The 13426-nt window shown below is 42.0% G+C and overlaps 2 protein-coding genes across 3 annotated transcripts in view; both read left to right on the forward strand.

Annotated features, from left to right (window-relative positions):
* The window catches only part of GYG1 (glycogenin 1), a 571889-nt gene that overhangs the window by 428435 nt on the left and 130028 nt on the right, over window positions 1–13426 (forward strand). The gene's annotated exons all lie outside the window — the stretch shown is intronic.
* CPB1 (carboxypeptidase B1) overlaps window positions 1–13426 on the forward strand; it is a 40881-nt gene that overhangs the window by 20527 nt on the left and 6928 nt on the right. Inside the window, exon 9 of the mRNA XM_060242320.1 lies at window positions 2037–2239. Coding sequence (XP_060098303.1) covers window positions 2037–2239 — 203 coding nt within the window. The remainder of the gene's footprint in view (window positions 1–2036; window positions 2240–13426) is intronic.

Genomic DNA, 13426 nt, shown 5'->3' on the forward strand with positions numbered 1-13426 from the left:
GATCATGCTGAGAGCGAGTTTGGTGTAGTGGTTAAGTGTGTGGACTCTTATCTGGGAGAACCGGGTTTGATTCTCCACTCCTCCACTTGCATCTGCTGGAATGGCCTTGGGTTAGCCATAGCTTTCACAGGAGTTGTCCTTGAAAGGGCAGCTGCTGTGAGAGCCCTCTCAGCCCCACCCACCTCACAGGGTGTCTGTTGTGGGGGGAGAAGATATGGGAGATTGTAAGCCACTGAGTCTCTCAGAGAGAAGGGTGGGGTATAAATCTGCAATTCTTCTTCATACTACCCCCTTCTGTACATAATAATAATATGTTTGCTACTATACTACTATCACATACAGTCTGTTGGCAAGCAGGACACAGAGGTGGAGGGAGAGAGAAATTAATGAGACAAGAACAGAAAAGAGAGAGAGAAATTAAGGAATTATCTTACTGCAACACACTAATTACTGCTTTGTAAGATCTGGCTGAGCTGGGTTTAAGGAATGGTAGAGAAAAAGGCTGAAGTTTTGGAGAAAACGAAGTTTGAATCTAGTAGGACCTTTAACACCAACAATGTTTTATTCTGGGTATAAACTTTCATGTGCATGCACAGTTCTTCAGAAATAGGTATCTTAAGAAGTGTGCATGCACACAAAAGCTTATGCCCAGAACAAAACTCTGTTGGTCTTAAAGATGTCACTGGACTCAAACTTTGTCCTGCTGCTTCAGACCAACACAGCTACCCACCTGAGTCTATTGAAGAAAATGGCCTTGTTAGGAGGCTGCAGGCTGGCAATTAGTGTAGCAGCCATCAGCATGCTCTCTTGTCTTGTTGGATTGGTTGATGGGTTTAGCATGATCTGTTAAGCAAGTTTGCTTCAATCTTTTCTCTTTTCTCTCATGCTCCCATCTAGAGGGACCAGGCTCCCCAATAGACTGACAGGAGCATATTGAGATATAAATGTTCAGCTCAGCATTAAGGGAGCCATGTTTGCCTGCTGTGGAACGTTTGTTCGCGCTGTAAGAAGCAGAAGTATGGATTTGTGCTTAAAATAGCTTATCTAAAGGAAGCTAGTGAGCAAATGTCAGGGTTAATAATTATTTCTAAAACTACTGTGAAAACCCAAGATGTTGCAGAACACAGACTATTCCCTGAATTATGCAACTGACAGCAGTAAAATTTATGTAGACTCTTAGGTATAGAAAGAGAAAAAACCCAACTTCTTGTACAGGCTCAGATACTATATAACCAATGCCTATAATTGTCTAGCCTACCCTCAGATGGGTGTGATCATTTTCAGACTTGTTTCTGTGATCACCTTTGCCTGGCAAATAAAAAAAAAGTTTTTAAACCTCTTACCCTGTTTGTCTACTTCATGGGACCCTAGCAGCCAACAAATCCAATGGACTTCAATGATAATTTGAGGAGTGAATTAGTATCCCCACCCCCATATCACAATGCCACTTCCGGAACTCTAACATTCACCCAAAACTCTATGGTAAAAGTAATGACACCAGGGGGCACCACAAATAGTAGGTTTGTATCCCCCCCACCCCAAGTTTCCTTCTAGTAGCGAACCTTAGACAGGAAACCATACCCTCATCACATTTACAACTTTGAACATTTCTATTAATCACTGTAGGCAAGAAGTACATCTTCCATGGCAATTCACAGAAGATTTGGGGGATGGTTTTGATGAGTGAAACAGCATGGAGAGGGGGGGTGTTAAACTTCTGCTGCACATTGTCATAGCACCAATCAAATTCAGCTTCGCTCTACTGACAAATACTTGGGAGATCTGGTTATAGAAGCCTTATCTAGCATGTAGTTTGACTCTTATTCTAAGCAATTAAGAGCTGCAGTCCTAAGGACATTTTCTTGGGAGTAATTCTAATTTAATAACACGGAACTTAAATCTAAGGAGACGTAGCTAGATTTGCTCCCAGGAGGCTAAAATTATAAGCTTTGCTGCCATTTAGGCCCAAGCTGTGAGACGTAGTCATTGTTTGTTTTCTTCTTACCATTTATGGTTTCTCTTCATTTGGCATGTAGCCGCTGGTGCTTCCAGAAGGCCATGTGATGATACTTACTGTGGCAGTGCACCTGAATCTGAAAAGGAGACAAAGGCCTTGGTTAATTTCATTCGTAACAATATCTCAACCATCAAAGCTTACTTGACTATTCACTCTTACTCCCAGATGCTTCTGTATCCATATTCTTATACTTATGATCTAACAAAGGACAACGTGGAACTGGTAAGTAGAAACACAATGGTGGTACCTGTTCTAAAGATAAAATGGTTGAGAACTTGCCCCTCTGGCTATAATACACAGGCTGGCTTCTTTTTTGCTTGAAAAACCTAATTCTTATATGAGGTCCTTACTTTCCCAGTTTTGCGCACTTAAGAGGGCTGAAACCTGCAATCAGGCAGACAACATTTGGAATTTAGGACTGCCTGCCAACCTTCAGATGGTGCTAGAGATGTAACAGAATTACAAATGATCCCCAGATTACAGAGATCAGTTCCCCAGTAGAAAATGATGCCATACAGTTCGAAAAACAGTCATAAGAACATAACAGAAGCCATGTTGGATCAGGCAAATGGCCCATCCAGTCCAACACTCTGTGTCACACAGTGGCCAAAAAACCAGGCACCATCAGGAAGTCCATCAGTGGGGTCAGGACACTAGAAGCCCTCACACTGTGCCCCACCCCAAGCACCAAGAATACAGAGCATCACTGCCCCAGACAGAGAGTTCCAACAATACGCTGTGGCTAATTGCCACTGGTGGATCTCTGCTCCATATGTTGTCCAATCCCCTCTCGAAGCTGTCTATGCTGGCAGCTGTCACCACCTCATGTGGCAGTGAATTCCATGTGTTCATCACCCTTTGCGTGAAGAAGTACTTCATATATCTGCTTCACTCCTTCCCCTCCCCAGTACCACCCTCCCCAGACTTCACCCCCCAAATCTTCAGGAATTTCCCAACCTGTAAGACTTGTACATAAAGTGATCAACAGCTCCTTCCATTCATTTTTTTTTTCATTTACATTCCCTTATACTGAAGGCAAGGAAAGAAGCAGATTATTTATACAGAAAGGAACTCTTTGGTTCAAGTGACATTTTCTTCCACAGTCATATTAACAGGGTTCCCCACCCCCACCCCGCCTTTTTCAAATGCAACTGCGGGGGCTGTTTTTATCAATTGGAAGAACAGGGGAAGCTTCTTAACCCTTTTTTCCATTCCCTTTTCCTTGCTAAAAATAAAAAGTCTACCACCACCCCATGCTTGTACTCTTGCTGAGAAATATTAAAATATCTGTAAATTTTTCCCATTTGGGAGGAGAGGCAGGTCACGGTGACATTTCTGATTGGGGGGAAATGACAGGGAAGGAAATAATTAAAGACCAACTGTCTCTCTTGAAAAGGCAACCACGACTGCATCTGGCAAAGAAAGTGAATGTCTTTAAAATGATCACAAAAGAAAATGGAACATGTCCCTTTGACTGTCTGATGACTAGTTTACACGTTTCATGGACCATATGTAAACAATGCACTACACCCCATCATAGTTAAATGCATTTACCATACGCACATCCTAGATGATGTGCTAATGCTATAGATGTCTGATCTCATCTTTGAAATGAGGGAGATGAGACACCACTCACTGGTCTACTAACACTTCAAATGGACCAAAGGTACATAAAAACATAAGAAGAGCCCTGCTAGATCAGACCAGTGGTCCATCTAGGTCAGCATTCTGTCTCACACAGTGACCAACCATTTCCTTTGGTGGGTCAACAACCGGGTATAGAGACCAAGGTCTTCCCCTGATATTGCCTCCTAGCGCTGTTTTTCAGAAGCTGATTGTCTCTGAACAGTTCCTTTAGTCACCATGCCTAGTAGCCACTCATAGACTTATCATCCATGAATCTCTCTAATCTCTCTAATGCCTTTTTAAAGCTTTCTATGCCTGTGACCATTACTGAATCCTCTAGCAGTGAATTCTGCATTTTAATAATCACTCTGTGTAAAGAAGTATTTCCTTTGGTTCATCCTGAATCTATTCCCCAGCAGCTTCATTGGGGTCTAGAATTTGGTATTTAAATATATGTTAAATACATTTAAATGTGGCATGCATCAAGGGATGGTCAGCCTTCAGGTTGGACCTGGGAATCCCCCAGAATTACAGCTCATCTCCACACTGCAGGGATCAGTTCCCGTGGAAAAAATGTAATCTTTGGAGAGTGGACTCTGGGGCATCTTACCCCACTCAAGTCCCCTGTTCTCCCCAGGCTCCTGGATCTGGCAAATCTATCACTCCCTATTCCCCGCCAGTGACTGCGGGTGGGGGTAGGGATAACCTGGCAACTCTACATGCATGTGTGGCATGTGTACACAGTAAAGTGCTTTGCATCATATGTGGAATGGAACAATAAAATGAAGTAACAAAGTACAGTGTTTCTAGGGATACATCAAATATTTGCTCTTTAAAAGCCAGTCAACAGGGTAGAAAGTGAAGAAAGTGAAATGAGGGGAGATGAGATCAGACGTCAGATAAAGACAGGTAATTTGCTATTGTAATCCCATGTGATTCAGGTACAATGATGTATAAAAAAACATGGTTTTGCTCTCACTCTGGTTTTAGTATGACGCTTTCAGTATATTACAATCGCAGTGTCCAAATCAGTGATTTCCTGTGCAACATCTACTATTCGTTTTCCTTCACTCAACCTCTTCAACCACAGTTAGCTGTAAAACCATAGTGAAGAGGCAAATTATTAAGTACTGAGTACTTAGGGGCATGACAGCTTCATTCCATCGTATTTTTACATACAGTTTTCTGAGGTTTACTTTATATTGTATTTAAGGTCAGGGCTTCTCAACCTTTTTTGTTCATGACCCCCTTCTGAGCTACTGTTACCTTTGTGCCCCCCCTCAGAACTGCCGTTAGCTAGGAAAAGGGAACTTTACCTTCTGTACTATTTATTTATCTAACCAAGGAAGGCTCAGAACATCCCCCCTTAGGGTTGCCTGCAAGGTCCGACTACGGAAATACCTGGGGACTTAAAGGGTGCAGCCAGGAGACTTTGAGGGTGATGTCAGAAGCAAGGTTGTGACAAGCACAATCAAGCTCCAAAGGGAGTTCTGACCATCACATTTACAGGGACTGTGCTCCTATTCAATGCTTCCCTTCAGTGGAAATAATGGAAGATCGGGACACCTTTGTTTGGGGCTCATAGAATTAGACCCCCGGTCCAATCTTTTTTTGAAACCTGGGGGTTTTCTTGAGGAGAGGCACCAGCTGCTATGCAGAAGGTGCATCTACCCCAAGAAACAGCCCCCCAAAGCCCCAGATTCCCACAAATCAATTCTCCAAACTCATCTCCATAAGGTATAATGGAATATCCCGCAGATATTCAACCCCCTCCCCCAAATAGGGGAGGGCCTCCAAACCAGGGGATCACCTATCCCCAGTTGGGGATTGGCAACCCTACCTTCCCTACTTTCTCTTCAGGCTGCAGTGGCCTTCTGAATGGTCTAATGAGGTATGATGACCCAGCACAGTAATAAAAATATGGTTTATTAAACAATTTTGGTAATGACAGGGATGGATTAGATTAGGAAAAATACAAGGCAACAAATGAGCTGGCAACAAAACAATAACAAAATCCCTAATGTGCCCACCTTTTTACTTCCCATTACACTAGGCTCAAGGCCACACTGGGTGAAGGATCAGTCTGCCTACAGTACCTTCTCTCCAGCTCTCCCTCCAACAGTGAATACTCTCTAGGGTTGTGTGGTCCGTCTGAGATGCCAGTAGGGGTGGGGGATGTTCTGGAAGTAAGAAGCATTGTCCCCAACATGCTGATGTCACCAGAGGTGCCCCTGTCATGCCCATGTCACTTCTGGGTGATGTAGGTACATCACACAACATTGCTGTTGGGGGGGAGAGGATTTCCTCCTGCTGGCCAGATGGCTGGCAGCAGGCAGGATCCTGCAAAACCAGGGGATCTCCAACCCCAACTGGGGATAGGGTTGCCAGCCTCCAGATGAAATCAAACAAAGGGAGAATCACGGCGAGGTTGAAAACAAGAAAATACTATGACATAATAACGAAAACGCTAATGACAATTTTCAAATGCAACTGAGCACACAAAAAGCCTTATCTGGAATTTATTTCCAATAAAGTGCAAAGAAGTGCTTGTATAATAAATTTGGTATACAGTTCCAAAATTCAAAGTCCTTGTCACAGAAGACTCCACCAAAACCACCTCTAACGGAGCCCAGTGCCGGCTGGTGATTTGCCACACCGTTTCAATTCTCTTTGTCAAAGAGGGGGTATTTTGAAGTTCTTCTAAGTTATTTCACATAGTCAAAGTATACAGAAGCTCATACAAGCACAAGCAGGAAACCTTTCAAAACCTTTAGAGGTGGTTTTGGCTATAAAAAAAAAGAAGTGGTTTTGGTGGAGTCTTCTGTGACAAGGACTTTGAAGTCTGGAACTGTATACTAAATTTATTATACAAGCACTTCTTTGCACTTTGCACTTTATTGGAAATGAATTCCAGATAAGGCTTTTTGTGTGCTCAGATGCATTTGAAAATTGTTGTATGAAATTCTTACCCAATGCTTAATTACGATATCTATCTATCTATCTATCTATCTATCTATCTATCTATCTATCTATCTATCTATCTATCTATCTATCTATCTATCTATCTAATGCGTTGATATCACTTTATTCAGAGCTGATAAATTTTGTATAATTTTTTTACTAATTGTCATTAGTGTTTTCGTTATCACATCACGGTATTTTCTTGTTTTCAGTCTCCAGATGAAGCCTGGAGATCTCCCATTTTATAGCTGATCTCCAGCTAGCAGAGATAAGCTCCCCTTGAGAAAACGGCTGCTCTGAAGGGTGGACTCTATGGCATTGTGTCATGCTGAGGCCCCTCCCTTTCCCAAACCCCACCTTCTTCATGCTCTACCCCCAAAGTCTCCTGGTATTTTCCAGCATAGACCTGCCAACTCTAACTGGGGAATGGCAAGCCTAATATCCTCCCCCTTGCTGCAAGGCCTTTTATGCTTTTTGCCCAGGTACTACCTCTTCGCTCGTGATTGTCTTCATTTGTCCCTCAATTTCTCCCTCCCTTAATCACAAGGCACAGAGGATGCCTGGGAACTGTGAACCCACAGCCTAATCTAGCTAAGGTTTTCTGGGGCCAGATCATGACAACCTGTCAGTTAAGTTAGGTGGCAGCCTCAGAAGTTTATTTTGTGCCCCCCCCTCCCAAAAATGTGGCACTTACTGTTGCCCCATAGAAATATGCCATGCCCCTCTTGGGGGTGGAATACGGCCCGCATTGAGAATGACTGTTATAAATAATGGTTTGACTGTTTGACACAGGGTTGCTATAAGCAGAGTAAGTGCAAGCAACACATGGAAATGATGGGAGTTTTAGTTCCATTTATTCTTTCCAAGATTCTATCACTCTGATAATATTAAAGGACACCCTGAGAGATGGAATTTGTTCTCTGACTTACTTGGCCAACACATTTGAATAACAATGGGTATTTTATTTCTAAATCATGCTTGAAAAACACATCTTTGAAATACTCTAAACCTAGGAACATGACACAATTTGATTGTTAAAAAGCATATTTCTCTTCTTTAATAGTTTATTATCTTATCCATTTTTTTTTCCAAAAGAGCAATACATTTCTCAGAAGAAAATTACTTCAGTGCTATGGAATATTAATGATTAGATGTTGCTGGCACTAAACACACCACAACAAACAACACATTTTTTAACAATCAACAGTATTTTAATTTTCTCTTTCAGCTGCCAGAAGTCTAAGGTCGAAACAAAAAGTTGGCCCTAGAATTCTGACAGATTTATGATGTCTCCCAAGTGCAAATATCAGTAATCTGAGGCAGAAAAGAAGAGAAAGGGCAGCTTAATGGCTTTGCTGTGGACATCTGGCAACATAATCCTCTCTTTTTTCCATTTTAAAATGGATTTTTGTTTTGTTTCATTATGCTAGACTACATTATTCCTCCAGCCAAGGAGTTTTGTTGTGATTATTCTAGAGAACTGGAATTGTCCCTCTGTTTTCTTGTTTGCCTTTGATTCTTACAAACTGTTTCTAACTTCACACATTGTCATTTGGTCTAAATCAAAAGCAAAATACAGGCAGGGATCCAGAAAGCTACTTTAGGCTCACTCAAGGACTTGGGTAGGGTGAGTAGTATTTTTCATTTTGTTTTTGTTCCCTGAACACCAGTTCCTAATGTCATATCTAAAACTGCTATTGAAATTCCACACAGTTTCAAAAGTGGTTTGTCACGTGACATGATATCAGAGAACACAAGCCTAGTGCCCTTTGGGGGTGTATAAAAGTTGTTTTACAGTCCTTAAGATAGCATCTATGCCTGGTGTATTCTTTTACACACCTTTTTGGATTGTGTCATGATGTGGCTGAATATATTGCTTCTAAGCCTGGGGATTGTTTGTATGTTATGGTTGTCATGCATAGACCTTTTTAAATCTTACCATAGAGTGGGTTTTCCTTTTGGTTTGTAAAAGCAGACATTGGTTTTTCTAGTAGACATTGTAAAACTGTCATTTATTTAGCACTTGGGGATATATCTCTTCTTTCAGGAGCTTTAAAAGTACCTCCATTGAGGTTTTGCAAGTATCTATAAATTTACATTAATTTATAATTCAGATTTATAAACTGCCCTTCTCTGAGTACACAGAGCTCAGAACGGTTAATAGTAAAAAAAAAAAAAAATCCATACATTGATTTAAAAAAAAAAACAACTCCAGCAAATAAATAAAAATAATTAAACATTCTCAGATGGCACTGAAACTTCAAAGTTCCAAACTGTATCACTGTCTCATGGGAGGGAAGCAGGATGGAGGGGAGGAAGGGAGTGCCAGATAAGATGGTCCTCATCGCTGTCCTCAACCAAAAGCCTGGTGGAACATAAGAACATAACAGAAGCCATGTTGGATCAGGCCAATGCCTCCTCCAGTCCGTGTCACACAGTGGCTAAAAAACCAGGTGCCATCAGGAGGTCCATCAGTGAGGCCAGCACACTAGAAGCCCTCCCATCTTTGCCTTGCTAGCCCTGCAGAACTGCATGGCATGCATGTTATTTGGCAGAGAGTTCCATTAGGTGACAGCCAGGACCAAAAAGGTCCTGGCCCTGGTTGAAGATGATGTCTTTTAATATTGATCAGTAGAAAGCCAGACAGTTAAAGGTTTAATTAGCCCAACTTACTTACTTCAAAATAGGAATAATAAAAAGTTAACACATTCCTGACCTATGTCAATCAATCAGAATCTTGCCATTGGCTTCACTAACGCATGGGTCTCATAAGGTTTTTATTTATTAATTTGATGCAGAGTATGAATTGTAAAATGTTATTCTGCTTAGGATGGTACTGTAAATCCTATCACAGTGTCATGCTGAGCAGAATTACACCCTTCTAAGTCCTTTCAGAGGATGTGGAATTGTATGGTGTAACCTGATCTCAGAAGCTAAGCAGGGTCAGAACTTGAAAGGGAGACCACTAAAGAAGACTCTGCAGAGGAAAGCAAAGGTAAACCACCTCTGCTTCTCACCTGCTTTGAGAATCCCTTTCTGGGGTTACCATAAATTGGCTGTGACGACAGCACTTCACACATACAATTGTGCTTAGGATGGTACTGTAAGTCCTGTTAAACAATATGGGACTTACAGGGTCATGTTGAGCAGAATTAAACCCTTCTAAGTGCATTCAGGGTGTGTGGAATGGTATAGTTTATTTAGTTTAGTTTATTTATGATTTATATCCTGCCCTTCCCACCAAGTGGCTCAGGGCGGCTCAATGTTATTAGGAGTGCGCATTTGGTTCGGCTGAACTTAATACAACCCAAAAAAACAGCTGATTCAGCTGTATTCAGGCCTTAAGCAGCTGAATCAGATTCTCTGATCTGATTCAGTTGGCGAATTCAGCAGCCCCATATAGCCGCTGAAATTTGGCAGCTACTTGGCTCCATCATATCCTATGGGCCACTGAAGTCAATAGCAAAATAGGGTATAATCGAGAGGGGCTGGAGCAGAGGCGGTTTGCGGGAGTGGCACCAAATTTGCATGGCAGCTGCAGGAGTCTGTCCTCCACAGAAACGCTAATTTCCAAAAAGATTGGACCAGGGGGTCCAGTTCTAGGGGCACCCAAAGAGGGTGCCCCCATTCCCCATACTTTCCTATGGCAGGGGGAAAGGTGTCACTTTCCCCATGGTGGGAAAACTGTCACTGGGGAGAATGGGGTTTGAGAGAGAGGCACCAAATTTACAGTGTAGCTGTAGGAGTCTCTTCCCAATGGAACTCCTGAGTTCCAAAAAGATTGGATCAGGAGTTCCCATTCTGTGGGGTCCCAAAGTGGCTACCCCCCCCCTTTTCCATTGTCTCCTATGATGGGGAAAACTTGCAAACACAGGCATGTCAGATTCTCACAGAGAATCTCTGCAGTAGAAAATCAACTGGGGTGAGGATACTTATTTGCAAGGAGCATAACAGTGCTAAGTGCCCAGCAGAACAAATACCACTGTGGCAGTGCCAATGCTATACACAGAACTAATTTGCAATTAGTTCAAATCGAAGAATCTCTTTGAATTGCAAGCCTGGGGGGGGGGTGCTTTCTGCAAGGACTGTAGCACAGAAACAGTGAATTGAATGCACTGGTTGAATTCAATTGAATGAATTGAATGCACTGCTAAGCAGCACAGCCCTGTGCCAACCTAATAGTGACCAGCCCAGTAGCACAACTCTACGAACTACTGCCCAGCAGCTCAACCCAGTGCCCTTGTGCCCTGAATGTCAAAAGATGAATGGACACATATCTGAAATCAAGATTCACAAAGCTGAGCAATCTGTTTCACTGCAATATCATTTCAAAAACAGACTGGAACAGGAAAGGAGGGCAGCAAGAGGAAGAGGAAGATTGATCAAAGTCCAATCTTAGATGGCTATTATTATACTGACACTAAACAACTTATAGGATATCATTTTATCTTTTTTCCATGTGATAAAATATGTGGTCAAACATGGCTGTTAACATCTTTCTGGACTGAATAATTCTTTGCGTATCTGGAGAAGCAGTTGTCAGAATCAGATGCCTCTAAGGGTACGGGATGTCCTCTCTGGGAGGATTTTTTAAAAAGAAGACTACACGAGCCTCCATTGATTATGGTTCAAATCTTGAGGATGTATTCATCAGAACATAAAAGCTGCCATGCTAGATCAGACAATTGAGCCTTTAGTCCAGCATCCTGTTTCACACAGTGTACAACCAAATGCCCCCAAGAGGTTTATCAGCACAGCATGGAAGCCAAAGCCTCCCCTTGTCGTTGTGCCCCAGCACTGGTTTTCAAAGGTATTCTGAACACAGAGATGCTGTTTAGTCAATAAATGACCTCTCTGTGAATTTGTCAAATCCCCTTTAGAATTGCCAGCCTCCACATGGGATCTGGAGATCTCCTGGAATTACAACTGATCTCCAGGCAACCCTACCTTTCAAAGCTAACTAGTGGATAACACTGCATCCTCAGGTATTAGATTCTATCATTCATTCCCCTTTTTTTTAAATGAAGTACTTCCTTTTGTCTGTTCTGAATCTACTAGCCATCAGCTCCTTAGGATGCTTGCAATTTCTAGAATTCTGGGAGAAGTTCTCTGTATCTACCTTCTCCATCTCATTGATAATTCTATGAAACTCTATCATGCCCCCCAGCCATCTTTTTTAAAAGCAGAAAGCACCAAGCTCTTTAGCATTTCCTTCTAAGGAAGGCGTTCCAGACAACTCATCATTTTGGCTGTCCTTTCTCCACCTTTTCCAGTGCTATAATATTTTTTAAAAAAAAATATTCAGAGAACTGGATACACTATTCCAAAGACAGTTACATCATAAATCTGTAGCATGGCCGTTTTGTTTTCAATCTTTTTTCCTAATAATCCCTAGCACAGAAGTTGTTTCTTCATGATTGCCACACACTGAGTGAACATTTTTATTGATCTGCCCACCACAGAACCAAAAATCTCTTGCCTTGTCAGTTGCTGTACGTTCAGAACTCATCCGCAGTGCTTGTTTCTCTTTGAGCTTAAAAATTCTGTTCTTAATAACAGTTGCCACCAATTTGCCTGGAACATTAGGCCTGTAATTTCCAGGATTTCCTTTGGATTCTTATTTAAAGATGGCATTATAGTTGCTACCTTCCAGTCCTCAAGAAGAGAAACCAATTCTAGCGGCATGTTGCATATTTTTCTAAGAGCAAAAAAAATGTAGTTTAGTGCCTTAAGAATCTTCAGATGTATGTCATCAGATTTATGTTTTAAATTTAACCCTAGAACTTCTCCACCCGTGTGACTCAGTTCTTCCGTCATCCTGTCCTTAAAAATGGCAACAGTAAGGATAACCACCCCATATTTTTTGCAGTGTAAACTGATGGAAAAAATTCAATCTCCCTATCTTTCTGGAGCAATCCTATCATTGGTTTGCTGTCCATGGGCCCCACTGCCTCCTTAGAGCTGGTTTCCTACTTCAAATGTATTTCAAGCAGTTCTTACTGTTTGTCATCAAGTTTTTAGTAATATGCTCCACACATTCCCATGTTGTTAGTAACACAGTCTCCTTATCCTCATCTTGCATTTGTTTAGCCTGAACCAGTGCTCCGTTTTGTTCACTTCATTTGGGTAGGACTTCCTGTTTTTGAACTTTCTTTCTTGCCTTTTCTGGCTTTCTTGTCTTCATTTGTTAACAGCCTTGGCATCTTTTTAGATTGGTATAACCTTTCTTATCGTACATTAAGTTGCTTATCATATGCTTATGCTGCAGTGGTGGTTCAATTGTAAGACTAGTGCTGCCAATACTGAACACCACTGAAGGGCAGAGATATTTGACAGGATCACAGGAAGGTACCAGGAGATAATGCTGCGGTTGTCCTTATGAGTGAATATGACATCCAGCACAGGAACAGGCAACTGTGCCCTTGGCAGAGTTGAATGCTGCTATCCAGTCTGTAGCTTAGTGTTTGAGTAGCACCGTGAGAACAGCCCAGCACTTCCATCACCACCTCTTGACACCTGCTAGTAAGGGTATGAAAAAGCCCTTTCCCTAGTGATGCTCAACCTGACTTGGGTATCCTAAGGTAGCCCAGTCTCATCAGCTCTTGGAAGCTAAGCAGGGTGGACCCTGGATGGGAGACCACTAAGGTAGTCAAGGATTACTATGCAGAGGTAGGCAATGGCAAACCACTTCTGAACATCTCTTGCCTTGAAAAATCAAGTTGCAACTTGACAGCAAAAAGAAAGAAAAGCAATGCTCACCAGCAGTAGCTATAATGCTCTCAACAATCCTCTGAATGAGCCATCCATATTCTCAACCTAATC

Source organism: Heteronotia binoei, chromosome 6, assembly GCF_032191835.1.
Source record: "Heteronotia binoei isolate CCM8104 ecotype False Entrance Well chromosome 6, APGP_CSIRO_Hbin_v1, whole genome shotgun sequence".
Taxonomy (NCBI): Eukaryota; Metazoa; Chordata; class Lepidosauria; order Squamata; family Gekkonidae; genus Heteronotia; species Heteronotia binoei.